A 19,573-nucleotide genomic window follows, 5' to 3' on the forward strand; every position below is an offset into this window, starting at 1 on the left:
AAAAAACCCATCAGCCCATTTTCACAACTTTGCAAGTATGACAATAGATAGTAAGCAATCATTTTTGTCAGCTCCAGTCTCTTAACCAGGCCACTTAACCAATAAACTTTACCAGAAATGGGTCTTGCCAGATAGGCCACGATTACCTGTGAAAAAATTAATGTCTTAACAATCTTTTCTTTCTAGGCGGAGCTTGAGTAGAGAACAATGTGCAGTAGTTAAAGCTGTGTCCACAAACAATTCTCCACAAGTACAAGAACTATTGTTTGTTTGGGGGTTTTTTTCCTTAAAAAAAAAAAAATGGTTACTTAAACAAGTGGTTATCCGTTATGATGTCGACACAGGAAAAGGTGAAATGCTGGCAACCAAATAAAAGCAACAGTGCAACAGGCAACTGGGGGCATGCATGGCTTAGTTCCTTGGATGCTTGCTAGTCACTTCCTGCCAATTCTGGTCCCGCCCTCTTAGTGTATCTTCCTGAGAATGTTAAAAAGAAGAAGGGAAAAAAGAACATATTGGTCTTACTGCAAGCCTTCTTTGGTGTCTGTTGTTCCCTTCTTTTTACACCTCACGGGACTGGGTCTTCCTAGCTTCTCGTTTGGCGAGTCGCTTTGCTTTCCCCTTCGCCGCCTTCCGTGCCCCTGCTAGAGCTGAACACTGCCTAAAGGAGGCGGGAGGACTGGGGGCTTTGCGCACCCGAACCCGAGGGAGCGGAGCAAGAGCCACCGCTCCCGCTCGCCGCAAGCAGCTCCCAGGCGCCAGCAGCCCACGCGCCTCTGCGCAGCACCTGGCCTGCCAGTGCCGGGATCCGTCTCCCCTCCCTCTCCCCGCCAGAGCACCCGTGGGACTCGCAGTGCATCTCGTGGGAGACTGCCTCGGAACATCGGTTACTCTGCGCCCAGCACAGGCGGCGCCGAGGAGGAGGAAGCAGCCCCCTCGGCAGGCGGTGTGCTGCGGTCGGTGGAGCCTCGAGCGCCGGCCGGATGCTGCAGCCCCGCTGCCTCTCCAGCAGCTGGGGGAGACCCGGGCAGAGCCTGCCCTGGGGCAGGCGCGCTGGGGGCCGGAAGGGGGTTCTGGATTTCGATCCCTCCCCTTTTCTCTCTGGGTCCCGTAGCACTCCCACTCTCAGACCTCCCTCCTCCCAGGTCTACAAGACGGGAGAGGAGGACACATCTCTGCTCCCAGTACCCCACCATGGACAATGCCTCCAGTGACTCCTGGTCCGAGGGCTGCGAGACTCGACAGTGGCTCCCCTCGGGCGAAAGCCCAGCCATCAGCTCTGTGATGTTCTCGGCCGGGGTGCTGGGGAACCTCATCGCGCTGGCGCTGCTGGCGCGCCGCTGGCGGGGGGATGCGGGGCGCAGTGCCTGCCGCGGGAACTCCATCTCCTTGTTCCACGTGCTGGTGACCGAGCTGGTGTTCACTGACCTGCTCGGGACCTGCCTCATCAGCCCGGTGGTGCTGGCTTCGTACGCGCGAAATCAGACCCTGGTGGCACTGGCGCCAAAGAACCGTGTGTGCACCTACTTCGCCTTCGCCATGACCTTCTTCAGCCTGGCCACGATGCTCATGCTCTTCGCCATGGCCCTGGAGCGCTACCTAGCCATCGGGCACCCCTACTTCTACCAGCGCCACGTCAAGCGCCGCGGCGGCCTGGCCGTGCTGCCCGTCATCTACGCTGTCTCCCTGCTCTTCTGCTCTCTGCCGCTGGTGAACTACGGGCAGTACGTCCAGTACTGCCCCGGGACGTGGTGCTTCATCAGGCACGAGCGCACCGCATACCTGCAGCTTTACGCCACCCTGCTGCTGCTCCTCATCGTGGCGGTGCTCGCTTGTAACTTCAGTGTCATCGTCAACCTCATCCGCATGCACCGCCGGAGCAGGAGAAGCCGCTGCGGACCCTCCATGGGTAGCGGCCGGGGCGGCCCTGCGACGCGCAGGAGAGGGGAAAGGGTGTCCGTGGCGGAGGAGACGGACCACCTAATTCTCCTTGCTATTATGACCATCACCTTCGCCATCTGCTCCTTGCCTTTCACAGTAAGTCATTGACTTCGTTTCCACAGCCCAGCTCTGTGCAGCCTTCTCACACTCCCGCCTCTCACTTCCACCCTCTCCACTGCCATACAAACTTTTGCAACTTGTAAAAATGTGTCCTAATTTGTAAAGATCTGTAGACTTCCCCTGTCTCTTCTCACCTTTACGCACTTCCTTACCCCCCTAACCCTGGCGCATGGGCCTCTCTGCTAGTGTTTCTCATACAGGAATACAGTCCCACTGACAGGGAGCCTTGACATTGACTGAGCCAGCCAAGCTCCCCATCTTGGAATCACAGGCCCTTTATAGTGTCCCTGTCCCGCTCCCTGGCATAGCACCTGAGGAGGAGGTAGCCCCTTCCTCTGGGTGGTTGGCAGTTACAATCTGACTTCCCTGAGCTGCAGTTTACCTCCTGGTAGCCCTTTCCCACACACTGGCGCTAGTTCTCCATACTTTGCCTGTGTTTCTCCCAGGGTAAAATGTGGTACTCAGCTCATGGCATTGCAGCTGCCATGGAGAATGGTCCCGGGTGAGAAGGGTCCCTGTTTCAGAACTCCAGAGCTTTCGTTATTTGTCCTGGAAGTTCAACAAACACCTAGTTTATGGGATTTATAATTTACATATTGGTAGTGTAATTCTGTGGCCATGAAAATTCATAATAAGTCTGTAATGATAATTAGAGGAAGGCTGATTGCTTGGAAGCAACCCCTTGCTAAGCTTTTGAGATCCCTCTAGAGGAGGCATTTGTATTCTTACAAAATATCTTGATGTCACTGTCAGAAATATATACAGGTGCTCTTCAGCATATAATTGTGCACTTTATGAGCACAAAACCACAATAGGAATAGCTGATCCATCTCAGGGATGGAAGAGGTAGGCATGTCCAGTGCTTGCCATGACCCTGCAGGCCAGAGCCTGAAGAACTGAAGGACAGGAGCCTAGGTACTGGGATGGGTGCTGTCCTGGTCTGGGGCAACTTCAGTAGTTAGTTCTGCGATGCTGTGAGTTTGAGCCTCCTAAGGTGTACAGAGCCTGGGATATGTCTGAGCACGGGCTGACCTCTTACAGAGACATGGGGACCGGAAGTTTGGGCAGCTCCATTTCATAATCTTCAGAAGAACAAGACTGACCCTGCAGAGAGTAAGTAGTTGTCAGTGACTCCCACCTGCCACAATCTTGGAGAAAAAAAGTGATGGACAGTGCCTGCCATTAGCTGATCTGACCTGTAGAAGCTGAAAAAGTAACTTTATCTTACTTCCCACCATCATCACTGTTTTTAATTATCTTTATACGCTCATTCTCAGGGGTGGGAAAGAACACAGGATGCTAAATGCCCGGATATGACCCTCCCCTGCCCCAAATTAACTTCTTTTCCTAGCTATATTTTCTTCTCCCTGGTCCTCACTGTCCACATACTTCTACACCACCCTCTGTCAGAGAAGAAGCTGGTCTGAATGAGTAAATTACACTTTGGGAGGAATGAGATGGACTGTGTAAAATGTACAATGTTATTAAATGAAGTCGGATTGTGGGAGGCTGCAACTCCCACTCCACACACAGCTGGGAAGTTTGCGCAACAGAAATGCTATGACGTAGAGATCAGCATGGCTTCTATGGGTTTTTTTTGTTTATTTGTTTTACTGATAGAACCTTTAGATTATGTTAGGAGGTAAATCAACGTTTGGGGGTCGGGACTAGGATGCAGAATAAATACCTATAAAAGAAAAGCATTTCAAGTTCCACTAAACAACTTAGAATTCAACTTAGGAGACATAAATCACCTCTGAACTGGAGAGTGCCTGTCTTGGACAGGTGAGCCTTACGATATCTGTTCCTGGAATTTTATTTATTATTTGTGAGTGTGTATATAAAAATACCCCTGACCCCCAGCTACTTAAATAGCCTAGGAATGGGCTTAGACCAGAAACTTTTAGAAAAGCTTGTTATTTCCTTCCCTAAGTTCTTTAGAGAAAGAGAGCAGAAGGAAAAAGGTCTCACCTTTGAGCATGACTGATCTACTGTGTAAACTGTATTTTTCAAAATAAAGGCAGTGATTTTCAATAGGTTCCCCTCTTTTTAGGTAAATTTGCCTTTTATCATGAAGACTCCATCATTGCCATATGTTTATTTTCAAATATATGTATATTTTATACATTTGAATATATAGGAATACACACACATACACATATTTTCCCCCTCCATTTAATATTAAGCAAGGGGCAAATCCAGAATTGCTACAGGGAAGGGGCTAAGAGCTAGAAATCTCGTTAGAAGGAGTGGGGGAGTAGGAGGTTTGCTTTGAATCTGTGTTTTTACTTACAGTGCCTGTTTATGGCATGGGGAGGGGCTAGATGAAGATTATTTTGTCAGTAGATTCTTAGTACACAATACTTTAAACCTTATAAAATTCTGCACTATCCCAATTTAAGTTATTTCTTAGAGGGCATGTCTGATCATTCAAACCCATGGCCACTGTTTGATGCATACATTCTGCTATTTCAAAATGCTCATCATGTGCCTGGTGGGGCACTTTTCCCCATGTCCTTTTAGTTTATTGGTCCACACTAAACCTGTGGTCAGAAAGGCCTACACCGATCTCCCACCTGAGGCAGGAATCATTTCCACACATCCTAACTGGGGACACTGTTAGACATGGCAAAGTCTTGTGGTTTTCTTCAGACATTCTCCTGTTCCTCTCACAGCGCACATGCAGTGCCATAGAAATACAGTGTGGGCCACAAATGTGAGCCACACATAGAATTTAAAATTTCCTAGAAGCCACACAACAAAAATTTTAAAAATGTATATTAATTTTAGTCAATATATTTTAACTCAATTTATACAAAATATTATCAACTTAAAATGTAAGCAAGGTAAAAAGAAAAGTTATTAATGAACTATTCCAACTAATTTTATTCCTTACATCCCAGAAAATACTGGCAACTTACCCTATCTCTGCCAGTTCCCTCCAGAGCTGCTATGTCCCTCAAAAGTAGCCCAGGAAGGAAGAGAATGCCCAGTGAAATGCCAGTTTATTCCAGCACTTAAGGAGTGGGGGGAGGAGGAGGAGGGATTTAGGAAACCTGAAACTACTAACATTGCTGTCTCAAGGTGTGAGCAGATTAGAATTATTACTTCCTCCAAGAATCTCAGTCTAGGACTTCTGAAGTTTGGGAAGTGAGAACATCAAAATGTAAAATACCCAGAGCTCTGCAATGAAGTCAGGTTCAAACTCAAATATCATTACTATCATCAACATCAAAATAGCTAACATTTTTGAGTGCTAATTTTTACATACACTAACCCATTGTCTTCATAACAACCTGTAAAATAGATATTATTATTATTCCCATTCTACAGATAGGCAAATAGCTTACCCTGAGTCCCACAGCTGGTGAATGTTGGAACCAGTATTCAAAGCCAGGCAGTTTAAGCACAGAGCTTAGGCACTTAACCACTATACTATCAGAGAGAAAGTGCTCATTTTGTGGTAACATGAGAAAATTAACCCGAGATTTCAAAGAGAATTGTGAGGATGTTATAAATATCTGGACCACTTTGCCTCTTAATTCCAATTTGTTAGCTTTAAAAATAAAATGGCAAAGACCTTTTACTCCATACCAGATCAAGGGGCCTGAGCTGGGGCCAAGTGTGTAGTTCCTCTTTACTTCTCTACAGATCTGTGAGTTAAAAGGCTGAGACTGAGATTTAAAGAGATTGGCTAATGTAAATGCTGTTGTAAATTAAGAAATAATCAGACGAGCCCTCATGTAAAATCTTACATTGGTACCATAAAACATTTAAGTAATTTTTAAAAAGGCATGACTTGTTTAGGAAATGACATTAGTTTGGCTGTCCAATATGAAATCATGCATGGGACCAACAACATGTTCTAAACTGTTTATGCACTAAAGGGATATTGTGTAAATTAATAAATTCCTCCTTACGTTAATCAGCGGTTGTCATCATCTCAGAGATAAATAGAAACTTTCTTCATGAAATGGAACAGAGCGCAGGGAATATATCAGACTCCATTCTTGCCTCAGATATGTTTGTGTCTTCATTCCCAACCACATCAAGCCACTTTCTCACTACTTTACTAATAATTGTGGGTAACTTCCAGTCATTTTAAGCTGTTTTCCACATGCCATTAGGATAAAGCGCTTATGTATTTTATTCAGTTCTAAAATTTCAAGAGCAAACCATCGACTCATTCTAAAAATTTCTTCATGTTTAGAAATTCTTTAGGGCTATAATTTCTAGGTAAATCTGATTAGTGGAAATCTGATCTTTGCAATACAGAACAAACTCAGGTAAATAGTAATGGAGTTTCCTGTTCATTCCTGGTACTCTTTATGACATGTATGGGGCTTGTAAAACTGATATGAAACTGACCAATTACATACAAGGAAAATATTGCAATTCGAGTAGGGATGAAAGAGCAATCTAGAAATCTCCATGCATAACCATAATGAACTTTGCTTGGTGATGTTTTAAGTTAATATCCATGTACTATTGGAAGGTCTTTTATCATTCATGCATCATTAATGATGTGTTTGGGGATTGTTTAAATAGTTTTAATACACATTACATTTTTTTTCCTTTTTATTGAATTTATTGGGGTGACACTGGGTAACAAAATTGTACAGGTTTCGTGTGCATAATTCCACAACACATCATCTGTATACTATACACAGTACTTTTTTTTTTTTTCTGTGTGGTTGCCTCTCACGGGCGCCCCTGACTGGGGACCCAACGTGCAACCTAGTAATGTGCCCTGACTGGGAATCAAACCAGCGACACTTGGCTCACAGGCCAACGCTCAATCCACTGAGCCACAGCAGCCAGGGCTTTATACACAGTATTTTTTAAGAGAAGAAAGTTTTTCTGTATGAGTGTTTCCATTTGACATCCTTTCCTTTGCCCTTTGAACTATGAAATGGTGTTTGTGAACAAAGACAGAATTACACTGAGTTTTTAAAATTTAGACAGCAAGAACCATAGTCCTTTCCCCAAAAGAGAAGTTGTACATTATGTCTCCACCCTTGGTCAAGTTGATCATCCCTGCTGTTTCTAATGACTAAGACCTCAGCTTAAAGAAAAACAGCTTTCAGGGATGGTATATTTCTTTTCTGGCATTGCAAGAGGCCATCACAGTATTAAGTTAAAAAAAAAGAAAGAGAATAGAAATGGTATGCAGTTGGTCTCTAGAGACACAGTGTTTTAGGAAGGTGATCAACAAGTCTCTTTCCACCTACAGGCTTAAGACCCAGTTCATCTGCAACCTGATCTTAGTTTCCATGGCTTCTCCTGTCCTCTGTTTTGAAGTTTCTGATCACCACCCCCAATCCTTATCTTGAGCTCATCTTCCTTGTGCCTCAACTTATTTTAGATCTACCAAGCTTCATTTTTCTCAAACTATTTTGTTACCTAAAACTGTCCCCCTCTAACGGAAAACTAGACTTAAGACTTCTGCAGGATTTATGAGTATTAGGCCATGGATAGGGAGCGTGAATCCGGGGAAGGCTGACACTCCCTGCATGCCTGTACTTCATGGACAACACATGGCTCACTTTGAAGTCATTTGCAAAATCTTTTGTTTATTGGAGTTCTGGGTAGATGGTTCATAGTGTCCAACATCTTCTCAGAGGGTTTGGAGCCACCACTCTGGAATATACAGGCCCAGAGCTCTAAACCTTAGCATCAACTCTCTTCTGTGTCTGGCTCTGGGATCACCTGGAGCACAAGGCAGGGGACACTCTTTAGTACTGGAGCCACATCCATGCCCCAGTCTCTCCTTCTGAAGGGAAATGGGCTCCTGTTCCCTCTACCATGAAGCATGGGGGGAGAAATTTCTTTAAAAATCAAATACCTTCAAAGTAATCTCCCCATGTAATTTTTTCTAAAAAATGAATTACGCAAAGCCTATAGCCAGGATACTTGCTAATGTCTTTCACAGGGAGATAAATGTATAACAATCTCTGCCTGCAATTTCGTCGTGTAAAGTGGGGGAAAGAAAAGCACCAAGAAAGCCAAGTAGCTACTTAGATACAGCCATGGTTCTTAACAGGAACAGTGATTCCCATAAATCTTGCTGACACCTTTGAAAAGCTGTCTCTTACAAACCCAGTCAGTGGTGAATTTTATATGAGACTTTTACATCAGACTTGCAACAGCATAGTAGCTGGAAGAAAAATTCTGATGCCACTGCTTGAGCGTGACTCCATTGCCTCCCTACTTACCTGGAGTGTGATTTGGGACAAATAACTAACCTTCTAAGCCTTAGTTTTCTCCTTACTAAAATGGAATAATAATATTTTGTAGGTTCTATTAGGTAGCCTTGCTCTGAGAAATCACCCAGAGACCATTCTAGGATTAAACACCAGGTTTATTGAAGGAAAAGGGGGAAGGGGATTGGAGGGAAGAGGAAACTCCCAGACCAACTCAAGGGCCCATAGGAGCAAGGGAAGCGAGGGGAAGGTGACTCCTGGTCCACCTCACAGGCCTGTAGAAGCAGAAAGAAGGGAGAAGGGGGAGTGGAGACTCCCAGTCACCCCCGGAGTCCCATAGTAATTGCCTGCTTGTGTGTCTGCAGGTGCCATCTCCACACTTTGCCAAACACATTTCGGTTAGGGTGAGTTTATGCATCAACACACTCAGCAGGCCATTTACATCTCCCTGCTTTTCCCCCACAAGGCCAGTCAACATAGAGGGCTAGGTCCATCAACATTTCTTCTGGGAATGAGCAAAGTCCATTTTTATTTCCTATGGGAGGGGCTAGGTCCAAATTAATTTGCATATGGTTTATTTGCATCTGTCAAAAGTCCAGGTGGGCAGTCCAGCTGCCACCATGTTCTGACAGATTCATGTAAGGATTAAATAGCACAAGACATAAATTGCTTAACACCATGCCTGGCACACATAGGTACTCAGTAAATATTAGCTGCTATCTCCATTCAATTTCCAAGGGAAAATCAGGTTGTATGTTAATGATCAGGAATTCTAGAAGTGCAAAGTTATTTGTTTGGCCAGGTCTAAGTGGGTCTTTTGTTTTTATTTCAGGTGTTAGTTAAGGTTCTAAGGCTGCACATTAGAATCCCGTTGTGGGAGAGGGTGGGGATTAAAAACCACAATACCCATGTTACAGCCCAAATATGATTAATCAGAGTCTCCGAGGGAGCAAGCCATCAGGATATTTTTAATCCTCCTTGGGTAATTTCAATGAGCTGCTAGATAAAGTTCTCACTTGCTCTAAAATTATGAACACACTATGTGGTTGTACTGGTGGTAGGACAGCATCTCAAACGAACAGTATCCAGTCAGTGCCAGGATGAAGTTTTCTGTGGGAGGCTGCAAGGATTCTATAAAAGATTTTAAAACAACAACACTTCTTTTCACCTGTGATGCTTTGTTGGTATCAGTTTTACTAAAGCCCCATAGAGATAGCCTTTCCTAAGAAATTAAAACTCACTTGACTCATTTAGATTAGCATTTTGTATTTTTCTTATAGCAAATGTATTAGTAGTGTCCATAAAACTATGTATAAATTTACCAGCCTCTGAAGCAGAATATCATTGAAACATTAATTAATTGATTTATATACAATATGTTAGCCTTTAACGAAGAACCAGGATTGGCTGGAGGGAGAGGGGAACAGAGAGTTATTGTTTCATGGGTAGAGTTTCAGTTCGGGAAGATGAAAAGAGTTCTGGAAACGGATGGTGGTGGTGGCTGCTGTTCTGTTCTTTCATGTGATGGTCAGTTAGGTGTGGCCATAGGAGAAGACAAGAGAGGCTCAGGAAAACAAACTTAATCATACGCGCAAGTCCTAGAAACAGGGAGGACCGCACAACATAGGAAAGGGCCACATGGGAAAGTACTAGTGCAGGTCAGAAGGCAGCTGCAGTTGCTGGGGAGAGCATGGGCCACAGCCCTTACTGGAGTTTCCAAGGGAAAATGCGAAGCAGGGTAGGGTAACCAATTTAGGACTGGCTGTTAGAATCACTTCAGCAAGCTCATTTCAGTAGGACTGGTCGCTAGTTGCCTGGTACCAGGGCCCTGGGAGGATGAAGGCAGAGGAATATTGTCTCCTGGGGTACAGGGCCAGATGGAGGAGCTTGGGATTCCTTACTTTGCATATCAAAGGATTGCTCCTGGGTGACCCCTGGCTATCTAAGAATTGGCCATCCCCAAGGGGCAGTCTCTGCCCAGCCAGAAAGGGTTTTAGGATGTCAAGACATCATAATGTATAGAAAATAAAAACATAGGAGAAAGAACAATATGGTTGCACAACAATGTTAATGCATTTGATGACACTCAAAATGGTTAAAATTGTAAATTTTGTTATGTATATTTCATAATAATTTTAAAAACAGGATCTACAAGATCAAAATGGTGAACTCTAGGTAAAAGACAAGGACCAAATTTAAATAATGAGGTAGGAGAAGAAGGGGAAGACAAAACTTTTATCAAGAACTTCAAGGATCACTGCAGTAGATCTCTTTTCCACGTGTAAAAGAAGAAATTGTCTTCTGTAAAATATTGGCCAGCTCCTGAAATGCAAATTTTAAGCCTTTTCAAAAATCACGCAGCATAGTGGATGAAATGGAAAGGAAACAAATAGTACAGAATTGCTTCATCCTCTAAAACCACTTTTCACTTCTTATTGCTCTATCACACTTGAAGGAGATCAGGAACTGAAAACCTGACTCATTTTCATGTGTGCAGCTGTGACACTAGCCCTCTCTACATTTCCCACTGGGCTAGCCAGCTCAGTGTCATCATATTCTCTGACAAAACTGGGTTATAAACTCAGCCTTTTCTGCTACAAAGTTCCGGTTGCATATGTGTCTCTGTGAGTGTGTGTGTATGGTGACTAATGTATTTTAATCTACTACATTTATATACACTATTATCCCAAATTTTTAAACTCCAAAATTGTTCAGTATCTTATTCTTTGGTTAAACTAGATTATAAACTCAGACTTTTCTGCTGCAGAGTGCCCAGCTGTGTGTGTGTGTGTGTGTGTGTGTGTGATGACTAATATATTTCAATCAACCAGACTTATATATAATGTTATCCTGAATTTCTAAACTCCAAAATTTCTCCTTAAAGGCACTATATAAGTCCTGCATATTTCTCATCTGAAATAGTTTAGCTGCCAAGAAAATTATTGCCTCATTGCATATCCCCACCTAACTTTCTCTTCTCTCAAAAATCAGGGAGATCCACCATCAAGTCTTTTTCCTTACTCAACTGCCAAGGCTTTTCTCCATTCCCTATGCCAAGATTCTCTGGCATAAACACCTGTGGCTGCCAAACCTTCCTGCTATTGTCCTAACATAAGCAACTGCAATATGCTTTGTATATCCAGTTGTCAGATGCCTGCAGAGTAAGCCGAACAGAAGGAAATAAAACATTCCTTCTTCTGGTGAAGAAGAGTGGAGGAAAGAAGGAATAGTTTTCTAACCTATGGGCTACCATTGTTAAGAAAGTCCCTGGAGCATTATAAAGAACAGTTGTAAATGCCTGGGTGTGATTTACATCTGTTTTCTCTTTTCTGTAAACCGTGTGACAGTGTTTGATCTTTACCGAGTACATACAGTTCCATTTCTTTAAATCTGACCAAAACGTTGTGTTGCTCTCTACATATCTAAGGAATCCAATGAGAGCTGGTATACCAGTTTGAAAACACTGGTCAATGTGTAAAAGATGTGTCAGCCTTTCAGTGTTTAGGACATTGCTCTGAAGACCTTTGCTCTAATATAGGCGACCTGGGTGGAGCACCTGGGGAGCAAAGCACTGGTGTCAAGGAAGCTGGGATTTGTGTCTTGACTCCAGCACCAAATAGCCCTGGGAACTTGGGCAAGTCACCTCACTTCTCTGCACCTGAGTGTCTTCATTGGTAAAATGGAGATAATAACTAACATTGTGGGGCACTTAGTGAGAACTGTTTTAAGTAGCTTATACATGTTACTTCCTATCAGCCTCCAACTAAGAAGGAGGTATTGTTGTCATCACCTAATTTACAGATGGAACTGAAGCACTAAGAAGTTAGTTTTTTTACTTATGGTCCCAAAAATATATATGGAGCCTGATTCAAACCCACACTCTCTGTGTACCCTCTCACACTGAATTGTGATAATTAAGTCAGATTAAGTATTTGGAAGCATAGCATGTTGTTATTAACTTCCCTGAAGTTCATTTCTTTGTCTGCCAAAAGGAGACAATACTCATGTTTCAGAGTTTTTGTAAGGAATAAACATGTGGAAGAAGTGTGAAATTTTGCCATTCGCCTTTCACCACCACCACAAACAAAACACATTTTTAAATTTTGAAAAATTGCATATGGTCTAAGCCTGTCCACCGCTGCAATGTAAAACTAACACCATTTCCCCTTTTTGCTTCTTACAGATTTTTGCATATATGAATGAAACCTCTTCTCGAAAAGAAAAATGGGACCTCCAAGCACTTAGATTTTTATCAATTAATTCAATAATCGACCCTTGGGTCTTTGCCATCCTGAGGCCCTCTGTTCTGAGACTAATGCGTTCAGTTCTCTGTTGTCGGGTTTCATTAAGAACACAAGAAGCAACAGAAACTTCCTGTTCTACACGGTCAAATGCCAGTAAATAGACTGACCTTTGTGGACAATAGCTAAGAAGTGCTTAGTTAGCCAGCATCTGGAAGATCGTTTGAAAGGTCTCCTCAGAGAAATGAAAGAAGTTAGTTTATAAACAAATGAAGCTACCCTAATAAAACAGAGTAAGTAAACCAACATTTTAGCAGTGGTTTAGGTTACAGATGTGCTGACAAGGCATTTCCTGGAAGGTGTCAGAAGGAGCTATAAAATCTACCCTCTGAGCCTGTTACATGGCTTTTAGAAGAGCAACCAACTGCATTAAAGATCTGGTTGCCTTTTGATTTAAGCTTTCCTGTTGAATGAGAAAGCATGTGGTTTTGTAATTTGTTTAAAACCTGAAACAGTTACTGCTGTTATAAATATACAGTGTACAGTCAGACTAGATAAAACTTCATATGTATTCTCTGGGAAGTAGATATGTCAAAGCAACCAACCTCATGCTTTTTGATTGCTTAACAAGCCTGTTCTTTGGACAGTAAGTTAGAAAATCGCAGGCACTTTGTACTGTGATGTTTGTGTATGTGGGAGTACTCTCTCATCACTACAGTATTACTCATAGAAGAGCAGACTCAGCTTTTCACTAGTCCTCTGGAAACGGTGTCTCAAAGTGTCAGATTATGTATTTTATAGTGCCCATTGTGCTAATACTAATCAAGAAAACTTTTAAGAATTTTCCTCTCAACCAGAAATAATAGGCTATTAAGAGAGTTAATTCTGATTAGTACTCTTCAATCTCTTTCCAGTGGAGGGTATATGTGGCTGTGTCTGAAGTCACGTATTGGGGTTAAAAACTGAAAAATCCGGGCAGTTCTTCAGTTACAGTGGAACCCTTTTAACACTGATGTTGAGGCCATAACTAACATCTACTTAATAAGAGGATTGTATTGTAGCAAAATTTATCTGCCTATATTTTTATCCTGGAAACACCGATTGACTAATACTACATAGGAAATCATGTAACAATGAGTCATATCTTTATATATTTCTAAATCTAAATGTTTGGCATAGTGTAAACTCAGCATCAAAATATTTCAGTGAGTTTCCACTGTTTAGTCATATCTTAGTTACTGTGTAAACGTATTTGAAATGTTACAGAAATGAACTATAAAACAAAAGTTTGAAAATGAAATAGTATTCAATGAATTTCCCAAAATAACATTTTATAGTTAGTGTAGATATAATATTTTTTTCAACAAGATAAAAGTAGAAAAACCTAGCAGGTTGTTAAAGTATTGTTGCATTATAAATTAGAGTTTAAAATACTTCGTACTAGAGGATTCTTTTCCTTACAGCATGATCTTCAAAATAGTAGAATGACCTTATTTTTTTTCAGTGAGTGTTATTATAAGATAGCTGTTATTAAAAAAAAAGAGAGATATTAGTTTTTTCCAAAGTCTCATTCAGTTGCTTACGTAAAACCATTTCCTATAAGGAGTTATCAAACTAGATAATCACTTAAGAGTTTTCCTAAACCATTCTGGGCATCAGTGTGTTTTGACACAATCTATATCAAATCAGCTCTTGTTTGAAAATAAATAAATAAATGATTTGCTTTTCTACTAATTTAAACAAGGCAAAATTTAACTTAAGTACAATCTGGACATGTAAATAAATCTTCCCTATCTACCAACTATTCTAAAGTTAAGAAATTGTTCTAAAAGGAACCAATTAAGCTCATGGGTAATTCCTAAACATAAAATTCTAAGGTTACTTTGAAGGTGGAAGATTGATTTCTTTTATCAGATGACATTTTTCCTCCAAATGAAAATGTTATCTACAGTTCTTCACCCCACCTCACCACCCCCCAAAAATCTGGAATAATACCTGAAAACTTAGAATAGCAAACTTGAACATAATATCACTAGTGGGAACCAAATGTAACAGTTTAAGCCATTTATTTAAGAACTGGTAGATCTCTAGAGCTTTGTTTCTTAGTTTACTTCTGTTTCTTGCACTGTTTTAAATGAGTCTTGTTTGCACTGATACATACATGGAAGGAATTGGAAGTAAAAATCCTGTGTAATAGTCAATCACTTACTACGAATGGTAATTTAAAGGTAACAGAAAAAATTACTACGATTGGATATGTGAATATTTTTTTAATCCCATCTCATCACACATACTTGTTTAAGTTTACTGAGTTGTTTTCAAGTTAAAGAAGATAACACAGAGCTTACCTGGGTATATTAAAGAAACGAATTGTGATGATTTTATTCTTTGCCCTCAACAATCAGTGGAATGAAAAGGGAAAAAGAAACTATCATGAATATTCACCTCAAAATGCCAGAAATGGGCAAAAGTAGTCTGTCCTGAGCCAAATTATTCCTGGATGGTTCACTGTGGCCCCAGACCATCTTTCCCAGGAAAGAACTGGGAAATTCTAGTACTAAATTGTGGCTTCAAGTCTTCAAAAAGCTGACAGGGACCTGAGTTTTCTTAGAGTCTACAGAAAGCCTCTCCAAATACCTGAATCTCAAAGTGGTTTGAACCCATGGCAACCAAGAGCCAAACCAAAGCTCTGGAAACAGCACCAACACCAAATCACTAAGCTGGCAGAGGCCATAAGCCTTGAGCCAAGGGGAGGGCAAAACCCTTCCACAACACATTCTCAGTGTGCTTCGTTAAGCTTTTGGCACCCCTGCCTGCTCCTGTCTTAATGTTAATGTAATATCACTTCTGATTTGAACCAAGAAAAAACCAACACATTCAGGTTTAGAATTTAATGACTTAGAAAGTCAGGCTAAGACAATTAGCTTGCACTTAAGTGGAGGTTTATTTATTTCACTTAGCCAAATGTAGTGGTTTAGGCCAATCTAACAGTTTTCTGAATTTGAGAAGTATCCCTGCTTGAGCCGTTCACAGATAGAGAAACAGTCTTGTCTGCAAATGACTGATTTATATATGTGGACTTACAATGCCTACTTCATACAGGTGGTGTCGCAACTTGAATATTTGATGACTATCTTCTGTCTTCATCAGATACGTAACTCCATTGGATTTCCTCACCGAGTGCACATTTATAACATACCTCTATTCACTAACAGCATTATAACTGATTTTTTTTTAAATTTACAAAGCATTTTGATTACCTGAAATGAAACACACTATGGGAATAAATATTATTTTAGCAATTCCTAAAAACTACAGTCTAATTTATACATGGGACCAAGGCCATGTATTGGGCATTAATTTTTATTTCAGAAAATTACTTTCTTTTTTCTAGTAGATTGTGTGACTTTTTTTATTATAAGTGAATTTTCTTGAATTATATTTTTTTATTTACTGTAAAATATATGTACTATTAAAGGTCATTTTGGGTGGTTTAATTCTGCCATTCGTGTGTTTGATTTTTAAAATCCTGCTAAGAGTCAAATATATCGGTGAGGATTCCAGCAGAAAGAGATGACACACTCAAAAGGTAGCTGAGGGCTATTGCATGAAAGGAATGTTTACAGAGAAGTGAGGTTTAGGGAATCAACAAGGGATAGTGAAGGATCCCTTACAAGCGGTTATCACTTGTAGGCCAGAAGGGACAAGGGAGGAGCAGTCTCTGGAAACCAGTGAGAGCTGAAGGAGGTTCCACCCAGCAGGAGGTAAGGGCTGAAGTGGGGAAGCAGAGTTGCTGCCAAACCACAGGAAGGGAATGAAGGGTCTGCCTTCTTAGAGGATCTCTCCTCCTACTGGCTACTCTTCTGCTTGCTCCTCCCATTGGCCAAACTCAACTGTAATGCAGAGAGTAAGAGGAACCTGGGCAATGTAGCCCATCAAGCCCATAGTAAAGGTGGAGAGTAGATTTAGACGGGCAAATCGAGAAATTCCAGCATAAGCAGAGTAAATATATATCGTCGTCGTCGGCAGCCATCCGTCTCGAGAGACGATGGTGTAGCTTCTTAAGAGTCTATCTGCACCGCCGAGAATGGCTGTGCAGTCCAACTCAGGAGTGACACGGTATCTGTCTCCTCCCGTGTTGAATCGACATCTTGTGATGACGCTGGAGTGTCCTCTCCAGTGAAGCTGAAGCTACAGAGCCTGGGCAGGGTGATATGGAGGGTCTGCTGTTGCCCATGCAGCAGACCCCCCCTCTCTTCGCAGCTGAAGGGTCCAAGGGAAAGACGAAGTCAATACAGCTTGGCTTCAGGTGCGCCGCAGGAGTTGCCGGTATTGACTACAACGTCAAACCGCCTTAGGGACTCCGGCTCCGGATTTTCTGTCGGGGGTTTACTCCCTTAGCCTTTCCCCTGAAGAGGTATGCCGCAAGGCAGCGGAGGTTTTTTGGAGTCAGAGTTTTCCTTCTCCGATGTGCCCTGACTGGAAGATCGAACCAGCGACACTTAGCTCGCAGGCCGACGCTCAATCCACTGAGCCAAACCAGCCAGGGATAATAAATATATATATTTGTATATATATATATAAATTATACCAACACAAAAATTGAAACCACAGAGTGGGCAGCCTCTCTTCCTGCCTTTTATTCCAAATAGATATCCAACCTTGGGGAATAGGAATCAGCCCCATCTGAATGGAAAGGAGTAAAATACTATAGATTCCTTTACCAAAATATCTGTCATCAGCTCAGCTCTGAGCCTCAGCATTTACATATGTCCAACTCTGGAGGCAGTTAATATGACCAGGGAAGAGAAAGAGGATCAGACTGAAGTATCTTTCTGTTTTCCCTGCCAACTGCCATACAGTGTAATAACTATTTCTAAGCAGAACAAAGGGAGACAGCCATATATAATGGTTTGGAAATGAACTGAAGCCTTAGTTTTAAAAAGGACCACTGGAATGGGAAAACATCAAGAGAAAGCTCACTTGACAGTGGTAAAGGCATGCCATATCTACAAACTTAACATAAGCTGAGATAGTTTACACAGCTGTTATAAAGAAAGAGTACATATAGCAACTCAACAATTCTGCATAGTTTAAATTACTTTTTATCCTCACCCAAGGACATTTTTTCATTGCTTTTTAGAGGGAGAGAAAAGGAGAGAGGAAGGGAGAGAGAGAAACATCAATGCCAGAGAGAAACATCGATTGGTTGCCTCTTATACCTGCCGCAACCAGGGATTGAACCTGTAGCGTAGGTGTGTGCTCTGACCGGGAACTGAACCTGCAACCTTGCAGTGTATGGGACAATGCTCAAATCAACCGAGCCACACTGGCTAGGGAAGTAGTTCTGCATAGTTTAAAATCCTGGTTAAAAACAAACAAACAAGCAAACAAAAAAACAGGAAAAACAAATTTTAACAAAATGGACGATTAGACAAAATATGACATCCCAGGCTATCTGTCCAAGTTGCCCTTTCTGCTACCACAAGATTTATCTTCACTTGTTCTTTACTCCCTCCCTTCATTCCCTTCTAGAGCACACTTTCACTAGTACACACTGTCCCCTGAACCCTCTACCACTGTGTCCTGTCCACTTTCATGCACACAGTTGACCTTTCCCCTTTCAGCAAATTCTAGATTTATTGGGGGATATTAAAGATTTGTCAAAATGCTGGGAGTTTCTAAGACAAGTTATTTAATCTCTCTGACCCCCAATTTCCTCATCTATAAAATGATAATAAAATTATCCATTTCCTCAATTACTTTGAGGATTAAGTGAGTAACTGCATGCAGGACATTCAGCACAGCACCTAGAAGTGGTAAATGCTAAGAAGGTTAGGGATTTGTACTGTCATCTTAGATGCCCAGTTCAGTGGACCTTCTGACCTCTTCACACACACAGGCTCAGAATGCTCACTCTTGGTGGGGATCATGGTGCTAGGGGTCATGGTATCTCTTTGTTAACTCTAAGTAACTGTCAAGAATGATAGTAATAATAATAATACATGGGACAAATTTGTATTTCAGAAAATGCAGTAAAGACTGGCACACATGGGACTATGTAGAGGAATGTATAAGTATGAAAGAGGAGACCAGGAAAGACAACAAAACATGGTCCCCATCCCCTCAGGGGAGGCATGGAAGAGAATGAGAGGAAACAGCACATGAAACATCATTCAGATGGGATATGTTGCATGTTGGGAAACACAGCTCTATCAGAAAGCTGAAATTGAGCAGATATCATTTACACATCATCTTTTGAAGATACCCAGAATAAGCCCAAGTAATGTGCCTCAGGTGACCTTTCATGTTCCTGAAACCACCCAAGACTTTTGTTCTCCAGACGAAACATTACTCATTTCTTCAACTGTCCCTTATGTGACACCTCACCACTTGGGTGCCTTCCTCTGGTTCTTATCCAAGCTATCAGTGCCCATCGTAATAAGCTGGGCCAGAATCAAACAGCAATAGGTAATTCTAAACCAATCTTATCAGTACTGAGTGCTGATATGCCAGTTGCTGGCTTGATCTGGACCTTGCATTTCGTAATACAAGCTGTGATTACAAAGTTTTATTAGCAACTTGGTCATGCCTTCATAATCTTAAACAAATTAAAGAAGCAATATACTGCACATTACCTAGAGGAAAATGGGTGTGCAGGGTTGAGTTAGTTGCTCACTAAGGACGTCCACATAAGATACCCTTAAGATTATGGTGCTGATCATGCTGCCTGAGACCACATGGTCTCTCAGTTTCTCATTAGTCATTTGCCTATAACTTCTTAGATTGGCTCTATAGACTAGGGGTGGGGAGCCTTGACTTTATCATCTGACCATGGCCTTTTGTGTTAATACCTGGCTCTTGAAGTGATGAGAACTAGATTCCAGTGCCAGAGGCCAAAGAACATTTTTTCCCTTGAAAATGGAACATATTACTTTTGGTTATCAATGACGACTTTGCTGGAATTAACTGGCCAATGCTCATCTCAGTCCTAAGAGTGGGCCTGACATGTCATGATAAAGTAAACATTTAAAAATGGCCCAGCTGCACAATTTAACCTTTGAAGAG

General features: G+C 41.9%; 1 protein-coding gene across 1 annotated transcript; it reads left to right on the forward strand.

The window, feature by feature from the left end:
• The first annotated feature begins 507 nt into the window (after window positions 1-507).
• Window positions 508-16,002, forward strand: PTGER2 (prostaglandin E receptor 2). The gene is given in 3 exon segments (XM_090270881.1): window positions 508-2,037; window positions 12,448-12,663; window positions 12,665-16,002. Coding segments are annotated over 3 exon segments (1,089 nt in total). The 5' UTR covers window positions 508-1,194; the 3' UTR covers window positions 12,695-16,002.
• The last annotated feature ends 3,571 nt before the right edge of the window (window positions 16,003-19,573 follow it).

Source organism: Furipterus horrens, unplaced genomic scaffold (assembly GCF_987537825.1).
Source record: "Furipterus horrens unplaced genomic scaffold, mFurHor1.1.pri manual_scaffold_3, whole genome shotgun sequence".
NCBI lineage: Eukaryota > Metazoa > Chordata > Mammalia > Chiroptera > Furipteridae > Furipterus > Furipterus horrens.